The sequence below is a fragment of the Mesoplodon bidens genome (assembly GCF_964165515.1).
Source record: "Mesoplodon bidens genome assembly, chromosome: 5".
Taxonomy (NCBI): domain Eukaryota; kingdom Metazoa; phylum Chordata; class Mammalia; order Artiodactyla; family Ziphiidae; genus Mesoplodon; species Mesoplodon bidens.
In genome coordinates, this window is record NC_138161.1 from 95,682,286 (window position 1) to 95,710,279 (window position 27,994).

The following is a 27,994-nucleotide window of genomic DNA, read 5'->3' on the forward strand; positions in this document are numbered from 1 at the left end:
GTGTGACTGCGCGCCGGGGTGTGTGGACGCCGCTTTGTTGCCTGAGGGGGGTGGCAGTGGAAGTTAAGGGAGTCGGGGACCAGCGCTTCTCCCGACCCGCAGTCGCGGCCGTTGCAGTCACTTCGCCGGGTGGCCTTTAGCGTAGGAGTCGCGTCGATAGCAGCCATGAGCGGCGGGGTGTACGGGGGAGGTGAGTGAGTGCGGCCGATGGAGAGAGCGCGCCTTTTTAGCGCGTGGGGTTTGTAACCGCCGCCCCCAGCCCTCCCCTCTCCTCCCCGGCGGCCCTTCCGGTCTCCCCATCTCGGGACCCCGGCCTCCCCGCCCCATCCCCGCCCCGCGCTCTGCCCGCCCCTGGAGCCCACCCGACTCAGCGAGTGCCTCAGGCGCCCGGAGTCGCCGCCCCCTGTGGCCCCTGCCAGCTTCGGCCCGCGGAGGAGCCGGCTTTCGAGGGTGCGCGCCGCCCCGGGGCTGGGCGGGCAGCTCCTCTCGGGGGCCCGGCCCGGCGAGCCGCGGCTGGGGTGACCGGCCCCGGGGTCCCCTCTCTTACAGCCGGCTCTGTCGGCGTGTGTGCGCTCGCATGTTCTTAAACTTGGGAGGTCCTGGCAGTTCGCTGGCGTGGACGGAAGGTTTCCGCGGCGTCCCGGAGATGGCAGAGCGAGCACCGAGGAGTGGAACTGATTGAAGGAGTGGCGGTCACTCAGGACGCAGCCTCCTCTGCATCCGCGCCCAGCGCTCACTCTGCCTCACACCTTTCAGTGGCTCTTGCCTATTTGTTGACTGTGGATGCTCCGGAGTTACCTGTGGGCGGGTCTGCTCCGGCTTAATTTAGGAACACATGGAATTGAAGGATGGTTACGGTTGTGTGGGCTGCGGTGTAGTGAATGATTACCACGGGCCTGGGGACTACACAGGCCGGGGTTAGAATATCAGGCTCACCATTTAGTAAGCTCATTGGCCTTGGGCAAGTTACTTAACTTTTCCCAACTTAAGGCTCCTCTTTTGTGGAATGATGGTTCCTACCCATTGGGGTGGTTGTGAAGGTAAGTGGGATAATGCTACACTTGCTGCTCAAAATATGGTCCAAGGATGGGCAGCATCAGCATCACCTGCAAGCTCGTTAGAAATGCAGACTCTTAAGCCCCGCTCTAAATCTACTGAGTCAGAGCCTCCGTTTTTGCAAGATACCTAGATGAAGCACTGATGTGTATGATTCATGCTTTGTGTTGTGTTGGATGAGTTAGAGAAGAAAGAGGCAAACCCAAAGTGTTGCTTTCGTTATTGTTGCTTTCTGAAGCGGATGACATTTTATAGGTGGGAGAAGAAAATAAGGTTTTCAAAGTTTTTAGTAGTTTTGGAGTGAAGTTTGAGTCTCCACTCAGGTGACACGCTTGCTGACCCTCACCCTCTCCTTCTCCATATATGCTTTTGGTTTTGACTTCTCAAATGTGAGAGTCAGTAGTTTTCCAGTTTTACTTTGGAGAAAGCCTAGTGGATCTTCACGATTTACTTCTTCCCCATCTGAAGATGTAATCCTGACAGAAAGACTTGATCTGTGTGCCTTTGCCTCATAGAGGCTGCTGACTCTTGCCTTTCAGGTTCACTGATCCAAGAACCTAAAGGCTGTCCACTGAGTATTTCCTTACAAGGCATTGTTTAATGTGACTAACGTAGAAATGGATACTAATAATGCCAACAGTAAACATTTATTGAGTGCATACTGTGTACCAAGAACTGTTCCAGAGGCTTTTCATGCATTGCGTTTAATACATGCATTAGGTCAGTTAATCCACAACAACCACTGGAGGTGGTACTACTTATCCCCATATTATTAAAGAAGAAAATGAGGTGTAGAAGAGGTTAACCAGCCGAGAGTTACATAACTTTCTAGTAAGTGGGGAGCAGGAAAAGAAAAGGCATTTCAGTAAAACCCTTCCCCATAAAAAAAAATTAAAAATAAAAAGATTTTGGTTGTTTCTCCATAAGCCATTTTTCAAGTGTGGAACCACAACATATTCATATATGGTTTAGGTATTCAGAATAAACATCCTGTTTCTCATTTGCTTATGTAGAGGAATATATCTTAAAGCCTATTTCACATATAAAGTATATAAAACTCATGAAAATAAGTGTATCATTTTGTGTTTCAGCTACTACTGTATGGCCAGTATTTATAGTGGGTCACATTTTCCAAAGGGTTTACTGTGAAAGGGTTTCCAAATTCTGAGAATCAAGAGTCTTCTTCAAATTAAAATTCTACTATGTCCAGTTTACCACACTGATTAAGACAGGAAAATAACTGATTTGTTAGATTTTTCTTTTCACACAAAAAATTTTGAGTGCTTGCTGTGTGCAAAGTATAGCTTCTGCCTTCAAGAAGCTCGCAGTCTTGTAGGTGAGTCAGTCAAATAAATAGACACCATATTTAATTTATTTTTAGTTGTACATTCCACCCCAGACACACACACACACACACACACACACACACACACACACACACACATTTAAAGAGCTGAAGTTGGAATATTATTGATGTTGTGGCAGAGCTTAATTGGCAGCATGTTTTTCTCCTAGTGGTGTGTGAACTAATGGTGCAACTAATAGTTTATAGTGTCTTATGGATGATAAATTCAGTGAAGTATGTTCAATAATGACAATATATAGAAGATACAAAGGTGGCACAGACAAAAAAGTTATTAACTCAATGTGGAAGAGTCAAGGGACTTTACAAAGGAGGTTATGAGAATGATGAAAGAAGAATAGAGAGGGACAGCATATGCAGAGTAGAGGGTGTGTTTAGGAGACAACATAATCTTCAGTAATGGTAGTGTATGAGGTGGGAGGAGAGACTGCTGCCATATTATGCTAGGTCTTGAATATCACCTGGGTAGAATAATTTGAATTTTATCTTGGGATGATGGAAAACCACTGAATGATTCTCCCTTTTCTTTTCATTGAAGGATTTATGTACCAAGATGTTCAGTTACAGTTTTGAAAGATAACAGTGCAGCAGTTTGAAAGGTGGATTGAGACGGTAAAGATGGAAGCACAATACCTGTAGGGAGTTGTAATTCCTGGTTGAGATAAGAGCTTGACTCAAGGCAGTGGCAATGGTATTAAAGAAGAAGGGATTTGAGAAATATTTAGCAGAAATATTTGTCAGAACTTGATGAGGGGTATGAAATATGAAGGTGTTCAGGAAGATTTTTGCCTCTGATGACTGGAGCTACTAACTGTGATAAGCACAGCTGAGATTAAATTAGGCAGGATGGGGACAAGGAGACAGTGCTTCAGGTATGTTGAATTTGAGGTACCCATGGGACATCAGGTGGAAGCAATGTACAGTAAGAAGTTTGAGATCTGGATCTGGATGAAGGTGAGGGCTTGAGAGAGATTTGAGATTGGAAGTACCACTGTTTAGGTAGAAATTGAGGCTGTAAGAGTGGAGCAGGTTACCTAAGAAAGGGTAAGTTAGAGGAGGGGACTCCTGACATGGAGTCCTTGGCCTCCCTAAGGAGTCCATGGATATAACTAACTGAATTTTATTCTAATTAGTTTCTTTTATAGTCTATTTGAAAACATTCTAAGAAGTCATTCATAAGTGTCCTAAGCTGTCTGTATTAGCTTGCTAGGGCTACCATAACAAAGTACCACAGACTGGGTGACTTAAACAACATAAATTAATTTTTTCACAGTTCTGGAGGCTAGAAGTCTGAGATCAGGTGTTGACAGGGTTTTCTTTGGAGGCCTTTCTGCTTGGCTTTCAATGGCCGTCTTCTCCCTGTGTCTTCACATGGTCTTCCCTCTGTACATATCTGTGTCCAAATTTCTTCTTCCTGTAAGGATATCAGTCATTGGATTAGGGCCCACCCTGATGATCTCATTTTAATTTAATCATCTCTTTAAAAACCTTATCTCCAAACACAGTCACATTCTAAGTTACTCCGGGTTAAGACTTCAACATGTGAATTTCAGCCTCGAACATTGTCAGAGGGGTCCATGGAACAGAAAAGGTTAAAAGCCCTGGTGCAAAGCAAAAGGCTGATCCTTGAGAACAGGAGTAGAAAATTTTGGTTAACCAAGCAATTAGTTCATTTAGTTAGGATATTTCTTTACCCAACATTCTGGTTAATCAAAGTGTTAGAGTTTACCAATTCATGTCATTGGTATACAATACTTACTGTTTGTACCTGAGTTTACATGCTGTGGTGAAAACAAATGCAGTGTTCTGCTTTTAAGGACCTTTTCTTTCAGACAGAATAATTTGGATCAGAGATTGTATAGAGAAAAGTTGATTACTTTGGGAAATGTAACAAATACAGAAACTTCCTTTCAAACATAGGTGGCTCTTCATTTTATTTCAATAAAAATGAGATCACTATTCTGTAAGGACACCACCTCTCAACTGTGATAATTGTAGTGTAATAATTGATCTTTATTTTTTAAATTATTTTTTTAGTTTTTGAAATACTTTAAACATTAAAAAATAAAGTATATGTAAGTTTATATATGATATTTCTGTACTCACTACTGAGATTAAATAAATGTAATGTTTTGTCAAATTTGCCTCAGATATTTTACGAAATAAAATTGATATTGTTGAAATCAACAATATAGATAAAATCTATATTGTTGATATAGATTCCTCTTCTCTGCCTCCTTAGGGGTTACCAGTAACCTGAAGTTGGTATGTAATATTCCCCAACCCTATGCATATTTTTATACTTTTATTAAGTGAGTGAATCCATAATGAATTAAGTAGTATCAAAATATGTGTGCATAGTAACTAGCTTTTTAAACTAATTCTTTTGAGATTTATCCATGTTAATACATGTAGATGTAGGCCATTCATTTTTAACTGCTATGTAGTATTTCACTCTATGAATAAGCTGTAGTTTATTTTCCTACTGAGAGACCATTTAATCTTCCTACCTTTTCCTGTGGCACGCAGTGTGATGATAATAATTATAATGGCAGCTACCACTTATTGTGCTTATTATGTACCAGGTACTGTTCTAAGTGCTTCCATACTTCTAGCATCCTGCAAGATAGGGACTATTACGCACATTTTACATATGAGGAAAGTGAGGCAGAGAGGTTAGTAAATCACCTGAGGTCACATAGCCAGTGAACATTCTCTTACATGTCTCCTTGTGATATACGTGAGAGAGTTTCTCTAGAGAAGACATAAGTGTAATTTCTATGTATGCACATTTTCAACTTTAGTAGATATGACTAAATTGCCCATAGTGGTTGTATCAGTTTACAACTTTTTTTTTTTTGCGGCGCGTGAGCTTCTCTCTAGTTGTGGTGTGCGGCTTCCAGAGCGCGGGTTCCAGGGCTCTGTAGTTTGCGGCACGCAGGCTCTCCTCTAGTTGAAGCGCATGGGCTCAGTAGTTGTGACGCATGGGCTTAGTTGCCCCGCGGCATGTGGGGTTTTAGTTCCCTGATCAAGGGTTGAACCTGCATCCCCTGCGTTGGAAGGTGGATTCTTTACCACTGGACCACCAGGGAAGTCCCAGTTTACAACTTTACTAGCAAATGTGTAAGAGCTCCTCTTTTTCTACATCTTTGACAATACTTGGTCTTATCAGCCTTACTAATTTTTGTCAATTTAATTGAGCTAAGTAGTATTTCTTTATTATTTTTAATGACTGAGTGAAAAAATCCTTTGAAAAATCAGTGCCTAGAAAACCCAAGTGCTTTGTTTTAGGAGGCGTGCTGTTTTGGGTGAAATATTTTTAAAGTGTAATTAGAGGCTTTTCTCTAAATTTGAATATGAAAAAAAATACTAGCTTTCTCTCTCAGTATTAAACTTTTATTATTAAACTTTATTAAACTTTTATTATTAAACTTTTATCTCCTACAAATCTGGAAATGTGCAAACTTTAATGATACCTTCATTTTAATGATTTTTACCTGGCCTATATTATTATACCTTAAATTCTTATTCTTTAGGTTCCTTATTTTTCTTGGGGTTTTGCTAAGTTTCTTCCCTAATTGCATGAAATATCATGTTGATTAACATATGAAAAAAATGGTATACCTTAGTGCACTGGATAGCTTTCCTTTGCCCCTCCAGATCCACTTTCCACCCATTTCCACCCTCTCTGTGCCCTTAAAGACTGACCCTTGCAGACTGCATCAGTGGACTCTCTTGGCCTCTGGTTTGGCCAATGGTAGGGTAACTATACTTCCTGCTTTGTGCCTCTTGTCCTGGTACAATTATTAATAGGGGTTCCTATTACATTCAGTAGTGGCTCAGTTGGGTGAGAAATTATAAGATCACCCTAGCCAGTGGGGAGAGGGGTTGGCAAATGTATTAGTCTGGTTCCTTTTCCTCAGGGTCAGCCAAGGCTGATTCCATCCCTTAACTGAAGATCACAGCTCCTGTCCGATGCCCTCCCAATACAAGTCTCTCTCTGGGTTCTGGTAACAGTTCCTTCCCTATGTTTCTTCAATTCTAAGTGTGGCAACAGATTTCTGTTATTACTAGTCCTAGGGTACCATACTGTCCTTTCTGGTTTTCCTATATTTTGCCTTTATATTTTTTGTATTTTTGTAAGTAGACCCTTTAATAGGTAAACTCTCCTTAAATTACCTAATTTTAGTGTACCACCTCTTTCCTGATTGAACCTCTACTGATATACTGTGTATGACGTTATATTTTAATTAAGTGAATCTTTAAGGTGTATTTAAAACTAGGTTCAAGCTAGTAATAATATGAATATAAGCACATTAAGTACTCTTAATTTTCACATGATACTTGTAAGTCGTTAATGTTAATTATCTTTTCATCTTTTCAGATGAAGTTGGAGCCCTTGTTTTTGACATTGGATCCTATACTGTGAGAGCTGGGTATGCTGGTGAGGACTGTCCCAAGGTAAGTGGAATGGTAGAGCTAATTGGATACGCAAAAGCCATTCATGTAGAGTTAAATTCATGTGGAAATTCTGACTCAAATATGGTAAAAGACATTAGTTGGTGGCAATGACTTCTTGGTAAAAGCAGGTAAAATTTGTAAATAATGTTTTTGACTCTTACAGGTGGATTTCCCTACCGCTATTGGTATGGTGGTAGAAAGAGATGATGGAAGTACATTGATGGAAATAGATGGTGATAAAGGCAAACAAGGCGGTCCCACCTATTACATAGATACTAATGCCTTGCGTGTTCCGAGGGAGAATACAGAGGCCATTTCACCACTGAAAAATGGGATGGGTACGATGTTTTTTTCTGTGGATTTGATTCTAAATGTAGAGTATGCATAGTATATTTTAGATATAAACCAATGGCTTCTTAAAAGTTGAACATCAGCTATTTTTTTGTTGTTTTTATTCCATAAACTGATGTTACAGGCACTGAGAATACAAAGATGCATAAAACGTGTTTCTTTTCCTCAAGAAACTCATAGGTAAAGGAGATAGATGTGTGTATATGTGTGTGTGTATATATATATACACACACACACACACACACATATATAGGATAAGTGCTATAATATAACTATGTTTGATAAGCAGTGGGATTAGAGAGGGGAGGTATTTAACTCTATCATTGGGGGTCAGAGATGGTTTTCACAAAGGAGGTAACTTTTGTACTGAATCTTGACCACTGAATAAGAATTAGCCTGACTGACAAGGCTGGGTAAATTAGAGCAACCAGCATGTGTGAAGAGATGGTGTTGTGGAAGAAACTTCCATGTTTAGAAGTGTCATCAATTAAGTATGGCTGTAACAGTAGGTACATTACGGCCAATTGCAGGAAAGGTAGGCAGAGAGCAATCATAAAAGGGCTTGTAATGCCAGGAGTATATTAAGCTGGTAACTGAAAGGTAACTCCAGAGGAATTTAAAGAGCATTTTATATATAAATGCTCATATATGCCAGCTGGAAAGATTAGTCTAACAGTCCTGTGTAGGCTGGATTGGAGGGAGATACTAGAGATAGGAAGATCAGTTAGGGAGGTGAGTCCAAATGAGAAATGAAGAGGGTTAAAATTTAATACTGATGGCCGAGATCCTGAGCTGGCTGTCAGAGATATCCAAGACAAATGGTATAAAGTGTTTAAAGAGTTGAGAAAGTTTCCTAGATTTTTGATTGGAGTCACTGAATGGGGGGTACCATGCATTGAGGTAGGAATAGCAGGGGAAGGAGCAAGTTTTTTTTTTTTTTTTTTTCTTTTCTTTTTGCGGTATGCGGGCCTCTCACTGTTGTGGCCTCTCCCGTTGCGGAGCACAGGCTCCGGACGCGCAGGCCCAGCGGCCATGGCTCACGGGCCCAGCCGCTCCGCGGCATATGGGATCCTCCCAGACCGGGGCACGAACCCGTATCCCCTGCATCGGCAGGCGGACTCTCAACCACTGCGCCACCAGGGAGGCCCAGGAGCAAGTTTTATGGTCTTAAAAAGCAAGTGTAAGACCCAAGATCACTCTCAGGTCCAGTTATTCACTAGAAGGACTCACAGGACTCAGCATGTCAGTGTACTCACAGTTAAGTTTTATTGTGCTGAAAGAATACAAAGCAGAACTGACAGAGAAAAAAGGGGCATGTAGTGAAGTCCAGAGGAAACCAGTGCAAGCTTCCAAGAGCTTACAGTGAAGTCATAAAGGATGTGCTTAATCCCTCTAGTAACCAGGAACATGTGTGTGTGGTCTACTAGTAGAACTCATTAAAGACTCAGTACCCTACTTCACACTCACAGGATGGCTATATTATAAAGACAGACAATAGCAAGTGTGATGGGGATATAGAGAAACTGAAACCTCCATATCTATTTCTGGGAGAGAACAAAAAATGGTTCAGCAGCTTTGGAAAAGTTTGACAGTTTCTTAACAGGTTAAACATATATTCACCATATAATCCAAACAATTCCACTTCTAGGTATCAACAAAAGAGAACTGAAAACATATGTCCACACAAATAGATATATGCAAACGTTCATAGCAGCATTATCCATATTAGCCGAAAAGTGGAAATAGCCCAAGGTGCATCATTGGATGAATGGGTATACAAAATGTGGTATACCCATAAAATGAAGTACTATTTGGCAATAAAAAGAACAAAATACTGATATAAGCTAAAATATGGAAGAACCCCAAAAGCCTTATGCCAAATAGAGGAAATCAGATGCAAAACTCCACATAATGTATGGTTACTCTGATATGGAATGACCAGAGAAAGCTAATCTATACAGACAGAAAGTAAAGTAGTGGTTGCTTGGGGCTGTGGATGGAATGGGAAGTGACTGCAAAAGGGCATAAAGCTTCTTTTTGGGATGATGGAAATATTCTAAAATTAAATTGTAATAATATTCACACAACTTTGTAGATTTACAAAAGAAAATCATTTAATTGTACACTTAAAATGGATCCGTGTTATGGAAAATTATACCTCTATAGAGCTGTTAAAAAAAAACTGTAAGAACATTTTTTGTTAGAAATATTTTATTTCTTATATTATCTTGATACTTGGAATAAATGAGTGTCTTTTGAATTCAGAAAAAAAAGAACTCGGTAACCATGGTTTTTATTAGGGGCTGGTCATGTAGGTACTGTGTGCTTAACATGTTTCAAAACCCCAGACTCCCAGAAGGAAAGGTATTCCACATAAACCACACTGTATAAACAGTTTAGGCACAGTGAGCTATTCGTATTTGGGGAAAGTTTTTTTTTTTTGCGGTAGGGGGGCCTCTCAGTGTTGTGGCCTCTCCCGTTGCGGAGCACAGGCTCCGGACGCGCAGGCTCAGCGGCCATGGCTCACGGGCCCAGCCGCTCTGCGGCATGTGGGATCCTCCCGGACCGGGGCACGAACCCGTATCCCCTGTATCAGCAGGCGGACTCTCAACCACTGCGCCACCAGGGAAGCCCCTGGGGAAAGTTTTATATCAGTGTAGGGAACTGTTTACCAGACAAGTTCCTAGATGCCAGCCAAGGGTCAGCCTTGCAAGCAGGCCTTTCTCAGGTCTGCTAAGTTAGCTTTTTCTGCACAGCAAGTAGATGAGTTTATTAGTTCAAAGTGTTTGAATATAGGTGCTGATCTAATAAGCAGGTGAGAGAGATTTTAAGACATGGAGTTGATTTTTTTTTTTTTTACCAGAAAGAGTTTGGGATATGAGAAGAGGATTGAGGATAGGATTCCTTATGAAAATTTATTTCCATGTATTTAACCAATAGAGGTGCCTGTGAAGGAGAATGAGAAGGAACAGTTAGGGAAGTAGGAGAAATTCAGGAGAAGGCCAAGAGAAGAAAAAGTTCTAGAGTAAAGAAGTTGTGATTCTCATTGTTCTCAGCTGTGGCACTGAGCTTTACGCGAAGAAGGGGAAAGAGAAGTAAAGCTACAGAGGAGGTCCATTGATCAAAAACCCCCATCCTGAGAGGCCTATAGAAGTATGTTTACAAGGAATGACATTGATTTGTTGGACTGTGGCAGAAAAAGTTTGTAAACTGTTGAGTCAGTAGTGTCAGATAGTAATTTGGAGAGGTCAGATGAGATTACAAATGTGAAGTATCCACTGGCTTTGCCTGTTAGAAGTTCATCAGCAACTTATGCGAGCAGTTTCAGTGGGATGTTTAGGTGGAAGGCAAATTGAAAACATACTATTCTCTAAATGTTTTTTAAGTCTTTACATCTTTTTTCATATAGATTGTACGCTTTTTAAATGTCAGCTGTAGATCATACAGTTCTTCTGTGTTTTCTCCTACCATTTGAATTGGGCCTCTAAAAAGTACTTACTGAATAATATTTATTTGGTATTTTTTGTCTATTTGATACATTAATTACACCTGGGACAGGTCTAGGGGTTGTAACTGTTGGGGCTGGAGAAACCGTATCTAGAAGACAAAGATGATGTCTATATGAAGTGCTGTGTTACGAGGCAGAGCTGTAAAATAAGTAGGTTCTGTATATTACAGTATCAATATTAGTGCTAAACCATTAGACACAGTCTCTCAAAAGATGCTGTATTCACCTTCGATTAAGCATTATTTTCAAGGTATTAATCTTATATTTTAGTTGAAGATTGGGATAGTTTCCAGGCTATTTTGGATCATACCTACAAAATGCATGTCAAATCAGAAGCCAGCCTGCATCCTGTTCTCATGTCAGAAGCACCGGTGAGACAAACTTTTTCAAGTTTCTCTAGGTTGTTTATTTACTCATTTGAAGAGTGTTTCCTTTTTCTTTAAGAGACATAGAAATTCATATTTTGAATTTTGAAGATTAGGGAAAGGGAGATTCACTTATAAATACTCTTATAACTTTTATTTTTATTATTTCAATAATTAAAATACTCAAAGAACAATAATTAAAGCACCCTAGTGGGTTCTGGTGGTTATTTATCTGTTTTTTTCCGGGAATTTAACATTTGATTTCCTTGGGCTGCTTCCTATTTTGGTCAGTTGTCCCTTATCCCGCAAGGGCAGTGTATATCTGGTTTTATACTCAACCTTAAGAGTGACTAGATTCACTCTTTTTTTTTTAATATAAATTTATTTATTTGGCTGCATTGGGTTTTCGTTGCTGCATGCGGGCTTTCTCTAGTTGCGGTGAGTGGGGGCTACTCTGTTGAGGTGCGCGGGCTTCTCATCGCAGTGGCTTCTCTTGTTGCGGAGCGCGGGCTCTAGGTTGCACGGGCTTCAGTAGTTGTGGCACACAGGCTCAGTAGTTGTGGCTCACAGGCTCTAGAATGCAGGCTCAGTAGTTGTGGTACACGGGCTTAGTTGCTCTGCGGCATGTGGGATCTTCCCAGACCCAGTGTTCTAACCCGTGTTCCCTGCATTGGCAGGCGGGTTCTTAACCACTGTGCCACCAGCAAAGTTCCTAGATTCACTCTTAAGATTTAAATTAATAATACTTCATGTTTATAAGAATCCTGATATCCCTATACTTTGAAAAGTCTAATTTCTAGAATTCATAGCAACAGACAATTTTACTTATTAAATAATAAGATTTATATTTAAAGTCAGTATTGAACTAGGGCTGGAAATTGCTAGACCAGAGTCTCTTGTGAAATACATTTGGTACAGAGTCAAAAGGGCCCAGAAGACTAGATAATGATTATAAATTATCAATATTTTTTTTATTGTTTTCTAAACTCTAGTTTCTTCTGAGTACCATCTACAAGTGGGAGAATTTGGTGGTTTAAAATGCATATTTAAGATTTTGATGACTAGATTCACTCTTCTTTTTTTGACTATTACCAAAGTTTATTTAACAAAAAAGTTCAGTAAGAAAATGTACATGACCCAGTTTTCATCGTAGTAAAATGTGGAGAGGGGACATGTGGAAGCAGTTGATTTCTCTGTTGAAGACAACTGTTGTTCATAATTCGTTCCAAGGCTTCTAACATGATGGTACTATTTCCTCGTATTACCACCATTCCAGTATTGTTCTGTTGCCCACTAGTTGCTGTCTCCACACATTCATCTATCACAAGATTCATAAAGAGATCAAATGCCCTTAATATTCCTTGGACAAGTCTGCCACCATTTAATTTCAATGATAACTTCTTGTCCATAAATTTCTTCAACTTGGGAGGGTGAGCTTTGCTCATGATGTCTACTCCACGAGCTCAAAGATGCCTCCAAACGTAATTCGAGTTGTCCCTCACGCTTAGATTCACTCTTAAGAGTTAAAAAAAAGATTTAATAATACTTCGTTTATAAGAATCCAGATTTCCATATACTTTGAAATGTGTAATTTCTAGAATTCATAGCAGCAAACAATTTTACATATTAAATAATAAACTTTATATTTACTAAATTTATTACAAATACATAGAAATAAATGTTGTGAAGATATTATGAAGAAGATTTTCCATGGTATTTTACTCTATTATTAATGTTTTACATCTTTGTTAATGTAGTGCTGAAATGAATTTTGAGATAAATCAACAGTTTAGTTTTTAAACAATAAATAATTTGTATCTCTTTTTCCCTCTTTTCAAGTGGAATACCAGAGCAAAGAGAGAGAAACTGACAGAGTTAATGTTTGAACACTACAACATCCCTGCATTCTTCCTTTGCAAAACTGCCGTTTTGACAGCGTATCCTTGAAAGAGTAATACCCAACTTCTCTTTAGGAGTAACTGTGGTGCTGCTAAAGGTGATGCCCTCAGCAGGAAGACAGGAGCCACTTCTTGCTTGTTCGGAAGTTGAGGCATTTTTCTCCATTGCTTTTAGATATCTATCTTTTAGTATTCTTATTGGAACTGATGCATGTGAAAATGTGAGAGGGAGATAGGAAGGAAGCACTCAAATTCTTCTCATTCATTTAACAAGGTTTAACAAAAACAAAAATTTTTGTTTTTAGAAGGGGAATGTGACGACAGGACAGTATTTAAGTCAGTTGACCTAGTTGAATTCAAAGATTGCCATTCCCTTCCTCTTCTCCAGTACCTTAGAAAAGTGGAAATTGGCTGTAAATTCATTTAAGATTTAATCACCAAATATTTTTTTAAAGCATATTAAGGGACAGACAAGGAAATATTATATCCTGATCTCAAAGAATAATATTCTTGTTGAAAACTAAATAACAGATTTAAATAGTACTTCAAAATAACATTGGCAAAAGTCATAAAGAAGTACATGATTAATTTGAATTTTTCAAATAACAATTGTAGTTCAGTCAAGTAATATTGTAGCTTGACAAGCCTTTGTAAAGAAAAGAGAATTTAGTTGCAGGATGTGGGGGAAGGAGACCTATATTTAGAGTTCAAGTTCCAATGCTTATAAACTGATATTGAATTAGGTACTTAAAATTTGAACTTCACTTTTTACTCATCCGGTATACCTCCCTGGATTGCTGTAATATTCAAGCGAATTTTATATGTGTGAGAATCACTGTGGTGACTGTAATCTAACATTTGTCTGTCGTGGTGTGTCTTGGAGATGACTTTAGCACAAGTGTGGAAGTGAAAAGTGTAAGCGTTCTTCACAGTGACTTAGTTTAGAGTTGAAGGTTTATGTTCGGCTTCAGAACAAGTTGTAAAAATACGTTTAGATCAGACTGTAGAAGTCTTGCATGTTAGATTTTAAAAATGTGAACTTTAGACTCAAGAGAACCATTGCAGGTTTTGAGTAGAGGAAGGAGGGAGAGTATTAGCAGACCCATTGTGTGCATTATATCATTTAATTTTCATAATAATCCTGTCAGGAATCGGAGTCAAAGTAAGCAAACTGGTCCCAGTCCACAGCTTGAAAACAGCAGTTCTGAATTTGAACATAAGATCTGTTTGGCTGCTTCCTTACAAGGAGTGTGTAAACAGAATTGGTATTGTTTTAGTTTTTAACTTTTTATTATAGAAAATTTCTTACACAAAATAAGATAGAATATTATATTGAACCTCCATGTGCCCATCACCCAGGGTCAACAATTTTCAACTCAGAGCTAAGTGGTATTAGCTATAACCACAGGCACTCCCCCTCCCACCATGGTTTTGAAGTAAATCCCAGACATTAAGCATGTATCTCTAAAAGATGTTACCATATGTCTCTTTTTTTTTTAAAGATATAACCACAATTTTTCTTTTTTAAAAAACAGTTTAATATATTTGAATCAGGACCCAAACAACAGGGATCATGCATTGTATTTTGTTCGATATGTCTGTTAGGTCTCTTATGGTCTGTAGATTGTACCCACCCTCCCCTTTATTTTCTCTTGTGATTTATTTGGTAAGGGAAGTAGATTGTCCTCTAGAATTCCTAACACTTCTGGCTTTTGCCAACTGCTGTTTTTTACTGTGTTCTTCTAGCCCAGAGGTTCTCAAACTTTTTATACCTAGAGCTTTTATTTATGTGGATCATATCTGGTAGTATTTGCCATATTAGAAATTAAGACAGAAACTTAAAAATTATATTTGCTTATTTTAAGTAAATTAATAAGCCCATTGTATGTTAATATAAATAAAATATTTTAATAAAAACTGTGTTTTCCAAAACCAAAAATATTAATGAGAAGAGAGGCTTTGTTTCACAATTTTTCAAATCTCGTTAACGTTGGACTTAATAGCAGAAGTTGGATTCTCATATCACATTCAGTCTGTTGTGTATCACACATGACATAGCCTCTGGAAAAAAATTCTCTTGTACATTTATGAGAGAATGACAGTGAAAAGGGCAAATAACATCTGAGTATTATTCTAAAAATTGTTTTGACTTCTCAACCATGGCTTTGGGATTCCTTTACGCTTTTAAAAATTACTGAGGATGACGCAGAGCTTCTGTTTTTTGTAGGTTATAACTATCAATGTTACTGTTTGAGAATTTAAAACTAAGATTCCTTTTAACATTTTCTTATTAATTTAATTAAAAATAACAAAAATAGACATATTAACGTCAACAAAAATAACAGTTTTATGAAAAAGATAACTCTGTTTTCCAAAACAAAAATATTAGTGAGAAGAGTAGTATTGTTTTATCTGACTTAATTGATAGCTGGGCTCTCATATCTGCCAGCCTCAGGCTCTGTCCTCTTGACACCTCAATTTGCAAGTCAGGCTTCAGCCTTCTGCTGTCAGAGCTGCATACTGTTGGAGAATTCATTTATTTAAAAAGGTAGCAAAATCACAGAACTCATTGGTTCACCTCTGTTTTTCAAGAATGCATTGCCCTTCTGTTCTCTGCATTTTGTTGGTCCCCCTGCAGTCCTGCAGTTGAATAGTTCAGATGTCAACCAGAGATTTGGGTAGATTTTATACTCAGATTTTGGGTTTTATCCCTTCTGTGGTTCTCATTCTTCCAGAGTTTCTACCTTAAATGTCCAGCTTTTCTTCCAGCCCTGAACTCCTTTTTGTGTTCACTCAAGGTGGTAAAGTTGCGATTTTTCATCACTGCTTTCCTGAACCATAGCCATGGAGCTGGGAAGCACTTTTAGGCAAGGAAGCTGCAAACTTGCAGTTTTTACCCCCTCTGGTTGCAGTTTCATGAGAATAAGTTTTGGCTGAGTTTTGACTACTTTTGAATACTTTCCAGTATCTTAAAATAATTTGTCCAGGTTTTATAATTGCCATCTTTAGGAGGGCTTACATACTTTTAGTCTGGTGTTACTGTATCACTTTGTACTAACAGAGATAAAATTAGTGTTTATGTATATAGATGACCAGAGATCAATGGAGTACCAGTAATAGCAAAGATAAATTACTAACCTATCTTTCTGGCTATTTATTCTCAGACCTCTTTCCTCTGATCGTTCCTGCCCATGCCTTAGTTCTTTGCCCTTTGCCCTTCATCTCTCTTGACATGTTCTTTCTGGTTTAACTATCTATTTCCTTGGCTTCAGATACCAGTTATACACTGACAAATTCCAAATCCATATCTGTATCCCAGATCTCTCTTGTGAGCTCCAGGCCCACGTCCAGCTGTCTACTAGAACTTTTTCTATTAGTTATCTGTTTAAGCACTTTATACTCAATATATCCAAAATTCTTCTCTCCCATCAAATTTATTCTTTCTCCTTTGTGTATTATCTTACTCGCAGTTGTTTAGACCAGAAATCTTTCTCATTAACCCTTCAAATTTTGTAGTTATCAAGACCTGTCTATTCTCCAGCCTCCCCCGGCCCCAATCCAAACCCTCAAATCCATTTATTTCTCTATCCACTGCCATTGCATTAGGTGCACCCCTTCCTCTTATCTTGCCCAGTCTTCACACTGCAGCTCTGATCATCTTTGTTAATTGCCAGTCTGCTGATTTAAGCCAGAATCATCTTCCACAGCCTTGCCTTTCTTCTTTCAGGCCCCACTGAACTACGCTGCACTTCTCTGACCTCTTAACCATGCTCTCTTGCCTCCTGGCCTTCCCGCATGTTTCTCCTCTTCCCCATGTCCCCCTCCCCAGCTTACACTTGAATATCCCAGGGACCGGTTATATTCCTATATACTCTCCCATGGCATCTCAAACTGTTCTTTTTATAGCTTTATTGATCTCTGCTGCACTTATCAGGATATCCTTCAGGGCAGAGACGGTTTTGGTTCACCTCTTTGTGTCTTCTCTGTTTAAGGAGTGCTAGTGAGAGAATGACCTCCCTGCTGCCCTCCTTTATTGGGCACCAGACCTACCACTAGGCACATAATAGAGGCTCAGTAAATATTTGAGGATCCAGTGAATGGCTCTACTCCTAAATGTCAGTTTATGATGTTCACGTGATGTAGGCCTTCTGCAGCACAGAGCTGTGGAAAATGGGGTAAGTGGAGTCTGCTGATATTAACTGGCTGTTGAATCTGCCTGGAATAGCTCTTCCTATTGAGTTGGGGGAGATGATGATAACCGCCACTCAGCTGCCAAACTGCTGAAATGGTTCTTCTTTAATCCTATCTGAGAATGGTTTTAGTTCTTATCTCAAATGTCACAGCCTCCCACTGTTCTTACCAAGTTTCTATAGATTTTGTTAAATGCTTCTCAGTTTGTTGTAAGCCCTTTGATCTGTGTCAGGGACTTTGAATAATTGTGCTAATTTGGACCAGTTTAACAGATGTCTCTCTGGGATAAAGGTTTCTCTGACTTCCTCACACCACCATTCTGGAAGTCTTGCCTGTTGTCATTTGTTTTGAAACCAGAGTTATTATTTGACGCCAACTTTCATCCCCGTATTTATTTTAATGCATTTTAAGCCACAATGCACATGTTTTAAAAATGCCTTAATAAAACCTTCCCTTTACAATAAACATTATTTTAGGAACCTTGATACTTTCTTTTCCTTAATGCTTTAAACTAGATTTGCTAATGGTCGTTCTACTGGGCTTATCTTGGACAGCGGAGCCACTCATACCACTGCAATTCCAGTTCACGATGGCTATGTCCTTCAGCAAGGTAACTGTATTTAACCAGGGTGCACCGAGGACACAGATCATGAAATAAAGCAATGACTTGGACTATCAAAGTATATCAGTTTCCCAATCATGTCTTTAAGTGTTTTTTTTTTAATCTTTAGTATATATTGTATATTTAAAACTGATGCATGGCTTCATTCATGCTTGGAGGGATAGTTCCGTTAATTCTGCTTGAAAACAATTAATCATGTATAAATACACAGAGGAAATTTGTCCCAGGGAGTTTGGATGGAATGCTTTCTTAGCCTTGTTTAATCTGTTTCATAGGCATTGTAAAATCCCCTCTTGCTGGAGACTTTATTACTATGCAGTGCAGAGAACTCTTCCAAGAAATGAATATAGAACTGATTCCTCCATATATGATTGCATCAAAAGTAAGTGATGAATGAATTTTATTTCTGGGATTTATCTCCAACTCCCCACCCCCATGTTGTGAACTCTGTTAACCTAGCACTTGCTCTTGGCACTCAGGAAGCTGTTCGTGAAGGATCTCCAGCAAACTGGAAAAGAAAAGAGAAGTTGCCACAGGTTACAAGGTCTTGGCACAATTACATGTGTAACGTAAGTAACCCTTATTCTCTTTACGAAAGCATTATAGGCTGTAAGTCTTTGACTAGAGTATGAGCACTTTATGTTTTCAAACTTATATTTTTAATGATATTTTACAAACAAAATTAATAGCTTTTGGCGGAGTAGGGGGGTGCTTTTCATGCTTGTCAGATATCTCAACAAAATACTGTATATTCACTTGGATTACTGTGGTGAGACCTGAAAGGAGCTTTGAGATAAAAACAAGCATTATGCTATTCTGTACATTTTTTGACTAAGAAAATGATTTTAGTGTATAGAGACCTGCTGGTGTGGCTCAGTTACGTTCTCTTTCCTCATATGAGTCAGCTATGTAAAAAAATGTGTTACTGTTCAAGCAAGGAGCCAACAAAAGGTTTTCTTTACTGAAAATCCATCTCTGAACATGACTTACTGACAGGGGAGAGGTTAGTAAAACAGCCTCTCGCACCACAATATACATTCATTTTTAACAGTAAAAGGATATGAAAGTCATCATTTACTATGGCAGGGATATATCCTATTTGACAGTTTCTTACACCTAAGGATAAAGATTTTTTGTGGGTGTTTTGTACCAGGAAAAATTGTGAAGATGATTAATAATTGCACCTAGACCTTAAACAGGATTTTTCCTTAGCAGCTCAGAGATCCTGTGTATTTCACTGCAAATTTTTTAACTGTTTTATACTATGTCAGTCATTAAAAATTCCATAAGATACAATATATATGCCTTTTATATATATTCAGCTAATGAAATCTTGCTTCTAAGCTTATTTTAAAGGGAAAAACAGTAAATCAACTATACGCCAATAAAAATTTTGAAGAAAAAAATTTTTTTAATGGGAAAACAGTGTTCTAAAACCAATTTTGTTATGCAGGACTGGGGTACAAGGGTTCCCACTTGTTTTTATCTCATCATTTTTCCATAATGGTTGTAATTTAAATGTTATATAATTTAGCTTATGATGCAAGTATTTAGAATTGGGTTTCTTGACGCTCAGAGTCCTTACTGGGTAGATTTATACCCTTGAAATGAGTTAGCCATCCAGGAATGTGGTACAGTTTCATTAAGAAAAGTGTTTTTAAAATAATGTTACAGAAGTATAGACTGCAAAGACAAATCTCAATAATCTTGTTTCTTATCCTTTTTTTAAAATCCATAGTGTGTTATCCAGGATTTTCAAGCCTCAGTACTTCAAGTATCAGATTCAACTTACGATGAACAGTATGTTTTCTTATTTTTTCTACAAGGCTTAAAACTTAATAGCTTATTAAAACCTTCATACTAATTTTTTAAAAAAACTATATACTTAATATATAACTGAATCACTTTGCTGTACACCAGAAACTAACACAACACTGTAAATCAACTGTACTTCAATTAAAAAAAACTGTAGGGACTTCCCTGGTGGCGCAGTGGTTAAGAATCCGCCTGCCAATGCAGAGGACACAGGTTTGAGCCCTGGTCCGGAAAGATCCCACATGCCGCGGAGCAACTAAGCCTGTGCGCCCTAGAGGCCGTGTTTTCCAACAAGAGAAGCCACTGCAATGAGAAGCCCGCGCACTGCAACGAAGACCCAATGCAGCCAAAAATTAAAAAAAAAAAAAAAAAATTTTTTTTTAACTGTGTACTTCATAAATGAGGAAAGAAATTGATTTGTTTAGTTTAAAAAATTGTAGAATATGCTTAACTGGTCTAAAGGTAAAAAGTTAAGAAATACTGAATAACATTTTAAAAGAAATAAGATATTATCACTCTGCTTTCTTATAAGTTGATGATTCCTTAGTAGTTTATAATTCTGAAAAGGATTGTTTTTGTCTTTTGTTTAATATTGTTTGATATGTTTTCAGAGTAGCCGCACAGATGCCAACTGTTCATTATGAATTCCCCAATGGCTACAATTGTGATTTTGGAGCAGAACGGTTAAAGATTCCTGAAGGATTATTTGACCCTTCCAATGTAAAGGTATAAAAGCTTATTTTTATAATTAGCCTGGTTTTTCCTTTAAAGATCTCTTGTAATTACAAAACCTAAATAAGACTGACTAAACTTTTTTGGATGTGCTTTATTGTTTGAAGGTCTTCTGTGTGACTACTCATTTCTATTTTGTTATAGGGGTTATCAGGAAATACAATGCTGGGCGTCAGTCATGTTGTCACTACAAGTGTTGGAATGTGCGATATTGATATCAGACCAGTAAGTGCCAGTCTCGTTTATGGCATAAAGGTATCTTTTAGGGCAATCTAGTGCTCCATTATTTATAATGGCCATCATTATTTAAGTTGGCAACTTTGGCCATTGACTTTGAAGTCCATTTTATAAAAATATGTTAAAAAAGTGAAGTTCTACTAGAAAAGGAAAAATGAAAAACTCTAGAGCTGTGTCCAGTGTGGTAGCTTTTGGCCACATGTGGCAGTTAAGTTAAAATAAACAGAAATTTAAATTTCATTTCTTCGGTTGCACTAGCCACATTGTAAATGTAGCTAGTCGCTGCTTTATGACAGTGCAGATAGATGTAGAACACTTCCATCATCACAGAAAGTTCTTTTGGATACTGCTGTTCCAGAGATTTCCTAAAACGTGACATACCAAGATATAGATTATTGGTGATTTTTAATGTACCTAGTACAGTTTTACTTTTTATTTTTCAGGAAGGTGTGGTTTAAGGTTTAAATTATGTAACTTTTACATGGAGTTTAGATATAAACTTCATATTTTTTTGTGCTTTGCCAAGCTGTTTGTTTCATCAGTTTATTTCTTGCCAAGTTTTAAGGACTAACTCCATATTCCATACCATACTAATTATTAGATAGACTATATCTTATTTAAACGTTAGATTTAATTTGTAGCCAACGTATTGCCTTGATTTTCTTTGAGTTAACTCATTTGCTTGGAGCATAGTGCTAATAGCTAAGGGTCTATAAAAAATCATGTTGTTCAAAAAAGACTTCCGGGTAGTTATGAAAAATGTTCTTTATTTCAACTAATTACCTGCCAGGGATGTGCTGCTTCTAGGATAATGGGGTTGTAAGTATGCAATTTTTTAGTATAAACTCAAGGGGAAGGCAGTTGATTTGAAGTACATTTACTGTAAGACATTGCTAACTTTGTTTCGTATTGAGTTTTCTCCTTTAAACTATTGTTGACTGCAGAGGAGATGCTTCTATATTCCATTTTCTCTTTCAAAAGTTAGATGATTTAGACATTTGGAATAAATTTTTAAAATATGAATTTATCCACTAAAAAAGCAGGCTGACATTTAACTTTCTGATGCATACATGCAGATTAGAGGTAAATATACTCCTTATTACTGTGAATTTATTTTTGGCGGGGGAGGCCTCAGCACGTGGATTTTGAAAAAGTTCATCTCTGCAAAAGAGAAAGGTAGCAGTCATTTTGGCCAGGACCATTGTCAGAGTATGCATTATCCACCATAATCATTAAACCTTGTCTAATTTTAAACATTGTAACTTCTAGATGTGCATTCTGAGATGATGTAATTATGAAATATACCTCTAATGAAATACTGGCAGCTGCCAGAAAATTATGATTGGATTGTAGAATAATTGCTTTAAGATAGTGATTCTTAAATTTTAATGCACAGTAGAATCATCTGGAGAGTTTTATTTTTCTATAAATTTATTTATTTATTTATTTTTGGCCGTGTTGGGTCTTTGTTGCTGCGCGTGGGCTTTCTCTAGGTGCAGAGAGCAGGGGCTTACTCTTTGTTGCGGTGCGCAGGCTTCTCGTTGTGGAGCACAGGCTCTAGGCGTACGGGCTGCAGTAGTTGTGGTGCACGGGTTTAGTTGCTCCGCAGCATGTGGAATCTTCCCAGACCAGGGCTCGAACCCGTGTCCCCTGCATTGGCAGGCGGATTCTTAACCCTGCGTCACCAAGGAAGCCCTCATCTGGAGAGTTTTAAATAAACCAACAAAAACTTTTCCTGGACCCCATCCCCAGAGATTTTAATTTAATTGCCCCCAGGCATTGGTGTTTTAAAAGCTCCCTAATGAGTTGAATGTGCAGCCAGGATTGAGAACCACTAGATTAAACTACTAGGTCTATGTAGAAGTAAAAAATTCAAAAAGGGAAAATTGTACTGGAAGACATGGTTTTATTTGTAGTTGTGTTTAAAACTGTTGGAAACATTTGGAACTAATTTATTTTTGTTTTCATCCCAGGGTCTCTATGGCAGCGTTATAGTGGCAGGAGGAAACACGCTAATTCAGAGCTTTACTGACAGGTTGAATAGAGAACTCTCTCAAAAAACACCCCCGGTAAATTTTGTGTGTTCTTTAGTGGTATTTTTCAGTCATATGTATCCTCACTGCTGGTGGAACTTTATATAGTTTGTTTTTCAGTAGGTTGATGGTATTTTGTGTCTGCCTGGTATGGTATTACTTAAAGTTAATACCCCTTATTAATCAAATTTTTCTAGATGACATCTATTAGTTACTCTTGTACTGTTTGAATCTCACTTTATTCATTGATTCCATACTTAAGTACCTATAGTCTGTTAGGCACTAAGGATAGAAAATATAGTCCCTTCCCACCAAGGGCTTAGTCAGTTAGGAGGAGTAGACATGCAGAAAATAAAAACTGTAATGTGCTAAGTGGTTCAGCATGTCATCAACCAGGCACTCTTAAGAACACTGAGGGGAAAGCACTTAACTCCCTAGGAGTGTCAGAGGAAAGCCTCATTAAGAAGCTGTTTGAATGAATAGGAGTTCAGCTGGTTGGCAGTTTATGAAAGGACATCTAGGTAGAGGGAATATCATGTGCAGAATATGAAGGGAAGATGGCATATTCCAATATTTTGAAGTAGTTGGCTTATAGTCTGTGTAGAAGTGGGGAGAGCTATATGGCTGGAAAGATGAGCACGATGGTATATTATGTCCTAGGGCTGCCATAACAAAGTACCACAAACTGGATGGCTTAAAACAACAGAAATTTATTACCTCTCAGTTCTGGAAGCTAGAAGTCTGAAATCAACACGTCATTAGGGCCATGCTCTCTGAAACGTACAGAAGAGAATTTTTCCTTCCCTCTTTCTAGCATCTCATGATTTGCCAGCAATCCTTGGCGTTCCTTGGGTTGCAGTTATAGCACTTCAGTGTCTATCTCCATCGTCACGTGCCATTCTCCCCTTGTGGGTATGTCCTCTTAAATGAACTCTAGTTGTAATGGATTAAGGGTCCACCCTATATCTGCAGAGACTCTATTTCTATATTAGGTCACATTCACAGGGACCAGGGATTATCAACATACCTCTTTGGAGGATACAGTTCAACCCACAGAGATAGGTGGTACCAGGTCATGTCACTTATTAATAGCAAACTTACAAGATAAAATTTGGCAGAGGACTGAAGAGCTTTTATGTTTTAAAAACATCCCTTGGTGCACTATGGTAACTTTCAAAAGTATAGAAGAACCTGGTTTAGGGAGAAGGTAGTTTACGTGGTACATTAATAACAGAGTAGTAGTCATAGTCTTTAGATTTTTAAACTTCCATCAAGTAGTTTTTTGTAAGGTATTCTGCAATAAATACTACATTTTAAAAAACTTTATTAGAGATTACATAGGCCCTAACAGAATCTATAGAATCTATAGAATTTGTGTACTTGATAGCCTTTGGTTTCTCATATAAAGGACTGTTTTACATATGCCACATTTTTATATTTGTTATGTAAGTATTGATACAGGCACAAGATTGATACCTCCTTACATTCTTGGAGATATAGACTCATCTGGCATTTACCTTAATTATAGTACTAATCATTAGATTTCATAAAAGTCCCAGAATAATGAATATAGACTTGGGCTGTCCAAGGTCTGGTCAAGACCAGTTAGATACTATCCTTGTCTTTTAGGAGGCAATTAAAATTTAATGAAATCCATTGTAATAGGTATCAACCAGTTCCTCACCTACAAAACCCTGTATTCATCCCTCCTGCTCTCAGCACCCCTCCCTCCCATTCCACATACTCCACTCCTGCTACATACACAGTTATTTCACTGTGAAAAAGACACAAACTGTATGTTCATATATAGAATAATTGGTAAGTATCAACAATTTGAGAACTATCCCCAGAAGCAAATTCCTAGGTAGGGGGAAAATCTCTCCATACAGGAAGTGAGATAGGGATAGTGCTGAGCCATAAAACCATGTTTATTGAGAGAGTGTTCCAGCAGAACAGAAACACTAACTTGAAAGAAAGCAGTGTGAATAAACTTTCCTGAGATCTTATGTCTGTGTTTTGATTTGGATGGGGGCAGGGAGGAATAGGGGAGGGGTGAACTAAGACATGAGGGATGAACTAAGAGAGGAGGGATTTTGAAGGCCTAAAAAAGTAAGTTAGAAAGTTGAGGAGCACTACAGAAAGGGCAGCAGGTTGGGATAATAATTATACTTGGTGTTGGACAAAATGAAATATAATATGAAGCACTTAGCACAGTACCTGATTTATAGTGTTAAGTACTTATTTTGCTGTTTTAGGATTAAATTCTGAATGCCATGCTCTCTAGTATGCAGTTTTGTAAGGTTTATATAATTTATTTTCTTTCTTATTCAACTACACATTACAAGACATAATCAAAGTACTTTAAAATCCTATACAGTAGTCCAACCTATGCCTACTATTAATCTGGCTACTACAAAATAATCATGTGTAATTACTGCTTGAACCAGAGCCACTAAAAAGTCATAACTTGAATTTCCTAAGTTGAGTCACTTGTTCTATTTGATCCTACTAATACTTATTCTTCCCTTTCTATTTTAGAGTATGCGGTTGAAACTGATTGCAAATAATACAACAGTGGAACGGAGGTTTAGTTCATGGATCGGTGGCTCCATTCTAGCTTCTTTGGTTAGTAGATAAACTACTTTGCAAAATAGTTGAAAATTCTTATTTAACTTAAATGTATCACTGAAAATACTAAATTTAGTAGAAAGACAAAATCCCCATGGATCACTTATCTTTGCATTTTTTAGCTATCAAATTAGTAGAGGACCTGATACCAGTTTTACATGTTCCAAAATGACAAAATGCCTCAATGCCTTATTAGTGGGTATTGTCAGCCTAATTACAGTTTCCCCTCTCACACAGAGACGGGCATCTGTTAACGTATCCTTGCCTCTTTTAACAATACTCCCATTGGCACTGGTCAGGACTTATCTGCAGCACATTTAAAATTAAATCATTCTGGGCTTCCCTGGTGGCGCAGTGGTTGAGAGTCCACCTGCCGATGCAGGGGCACAGGTTCGTGCCCCGGTCTGGGAAGATCCCACATGCCGCGGAGCGGCTGGGCCCATGAGCCATGGCCGCTGAGCCTGCGCGTCCGGAGCCTGTGCTCCGCAACGGGAGAGGCCACAGCAGTGAAAGGCCCGCGTACCACAAAAAAAAAAAAAAAAAAAAAAAAAAAATTAAATCATTCCTTCTTGGGTTCTGGTTGCTCCCTGGCCTGTTGGTGAGGTAGAGGAAGTCAGGAATTGGTTCTTGGGGCAAATGGTGAAGTCATGGTGTTGGGGTTTGCATGCTGCTTGGACTGGTGTCTACTGTGGATCAGGAGGAAGTCGTTGTACTTATCTGCACCCTAAATTTGGAAGATTTCCCCTTCACCTCAGAGCAGCCAAATGTCACTAAGTACTTATGCTAAACATTTTAAAAAGCTATTAACTATTAAATTTTTGTAACTGTCCATTTATGTATTTCTGGTCTATGTTCTGTTTCTAGTCTTTTAATAGATCTTAGTTCAAAACTGGATACAATATATGAATCCACTTGAATAATCATAGGGAACGGATTTCTCCTGCTTACATGTCTTAGTAATGTAGTCCACGTTCCTTCCTCCTTTAGTCATTTTCCTCCTTTGACCTTCTGTTTATTTTGCATAGTGCGTGTGTACTGTCGTTTGTGTACTTGTAAAACTTTATCCTAGTTTGAGTTCTAAACGTTACCATTAATCAAATGCTAGAACATTTCATCAATGCTGTACTAGGATCAAGCCTTCCAACAATTTGTTACCTTAATCAGTCCATCATAGCTAAACTCTTCATCTTCCTTTCCCAGCATTTTCTAAATCCTCATGACAGTATAGAAAGATTTAATATTCTATATAAACTTGGGCAAGACTAAGTAGCGTCTTTGCGTGTTCTGGAGGAGGGCAGAAAAAAGAAGGGTGTAATTTGAGTACTATTTGGGGAGGGGTTTAAGAGTTCTTCAAAAATTAGGAGTTGTGATAATGAAGATATTAAAAGAAAAAATTTTCTAATAGAAAGGTACATACGTAATTTTTTCTTTCCATTTCACAGGGCACCTTTCAGCAGATGTGGATTTCCAAACAAGAATATGAAGAAGGAGGGAAGCAGTGTGTAGAAAGGAAATGCCCTTGAGAAGAGTTCCCAAACGTCTACCTTCTTTGTCATCTTACGTTTCATAGCTTTAGTATACTCAGGAAAAGAACAACCATCTTTTGTAGAATGTTTATACATTTTTGCATATTTCAATTTCCACTTAAATTTTTTAAGGCTTTAACTGGCTCTGTAAATTAAAATAAGTTGGTGCTTTCCTTGAAATGCACTTATTCTTATTACAAGCATTTTATAATTTTGTATAAATGTCTATTTTCTCTAAATATTTTGCTTTCAGTAAAATGCTTTCCAACTCTGTTTATGGTAGAATTGCTTTTTATTGACTAGTAAAACTTACTGCCTATGTTTTTTACCTTAGGCTTTTAAAATTAAATAAAAATTACTAGCCACTCCAGAAATACTTTTTTTTTGGACTGCTGTGTTGTAACTTGCCACTTTAAGTACTAAATGTATTTATCATTATTTTGAATGGAAGTACTCACTGTTTATTAACAGTAGAATCCACAGCCCCTTTACATCTAGTAACAATCGTAGTAAAAAGGTTACCTGAATTCCAAACTTACCTTATTGCCTTTGCTATAGCAGTTGATATCACTTTCCCACTCTACGATACAGGCGATTAAAAGCCTACTTAGATGTCAGAATTTATAAAATGGGAATTTAATCTGAACTTTATACCTGATTTTGACCACTTCCAGATTTAGCATGCCATAATAACACTTAAAACAGTCGACAGTCATTTGACTAAAAACACAAGTTATTTATAAACCACTTAATATGTATTTACTTTTGTATACATGTAATCCAAGAAAAACAAGATGGTAAATTAAGAGCTCAGATATCTTAGACAAGACTTGACTTCTGGGCTTCAGAAAGATGTGGAAACTTTTCCTGAAGAAACTTTGCTTTCTTGCTTGCTAAACTTCTCTTCCTTGCTTTGATGCGGGCTTGTTTCTCAGTTCTCAATCTAGGTAAATAAAAGCATAACAGCAATTTATACAAAACTATTTCCCTGTTACTCGGTACCGTCAATATATGTCCAAATCAATCACTTAAAGACCTCAATCGTGCCCATCTCTGTATTAGGTGTGTAATGTATATTATTTAAACTTGAATAATCATTGTAAACCTACACAAGTCAAAGATAAACATGAAATCAAAGCATCTGTAATGCTACACCAATTCTCCTTCCTATTTCCTGACTGGAAAGGAAGAACAGACCTGTGAGCCTC

The 27,994-nt window shown here is 38.1% G+C and overlaps 3 protein-coding genes across 4 annotated transcripts in view; 1 reads left to right on the forward strand and 2 right to left on the reverse strand.

The window, feature by feature from the left end:
• On the forward strand, window positions 1-26,813 carry ACTL6A (actin like 6A). Its single transcript, XM_081235911.1, has 14 exons — window positions 1-190; window positions 6,804-6,880; window positions 7,044-7,218; window positions 11,010-11,110; window positions 12,944-13,041; window positions 17,709-17,803; window positions 18,091-18,197; window positions 18,295-18,384; window positions 19,554-19,615; window positions 20,242-20,356; window positions 20,507-20,587; window positions 22,573-22,668; window positions 25,171-25,257; window positions 26,703-26,813. Exons 1-14 carry the CDS (start codon window positions 166-168, stop codon window positions 26,781-26,783), a joined length of 1,290 nt encoding a protein of 429 aa, XP_081092037.1. The 5' UTR covers window positions 1-165; the 3' UTR covers window positions 26,784-26,813.
• LOC308617519 (small nuclear ribonucleoprotein G-like) lies at window positions 12,220-12,552 on the reverse strand (the record flags this gene model as incomplete). The annotated part of the gene is made up of 1 exon (XM_081234716.1): window positions 12,220-12,552. The coding sequence occupies exon 1, from the start codon at window positions 12,547-12,549 to the stop codon at window positions 12,220-12,222; it is 330 nt and encodes a 109-aa protein (XP_081090842.1). The 5' UTR covers window positions 12,550-12,552.
• The window catches only part of MRPL47 (mitochondrial ribosomal protein L47), a gene marked incomplete at its 5' end in the record, with an annotated part of 32,128 nt that continues 30,835 nt past the window's right edge, over window positions 26,702-27,994 (reverse strand). For both annotated transcript variants that reach the window (XM_081235916.1, XM_081235917.1), the window contains one exon: window positions 26,702-27,729. In XM_081235916.1, coding sequence (XP_081092042.1) covers window positions 27,606-27,729 — 124 coding nt within the window. In that variant the 3' untranslated portion in view covers window positions 26,702-27,605. The remainder of the gene's footprint in view (window positions 27,730-27,994) is intronic.

Excerpts from the sequence above, each read along its gene's own strand:
- ACTL6A (XM_081235911.1), top strand. The coding sequence starts at position 166 with ATGAGCGGCGGGGTGTACGGGGGAG. Across the intron at positions 20,357-20,506 it reads TTGACCCTTCCAATGTAAAG|GGGTTATCAGGAAATACAAT; the intron begins GTATAAAAGCTT and ends ATTTTGTTATAG. Across the intron at positions 22,669-25,170 it reads TCTCTCAAAAAACACCCCCG|AGTATGCGGTTGAAACTGAT; the intron begins GTAAATTTTGTG and ends TTTCTATTTTAG.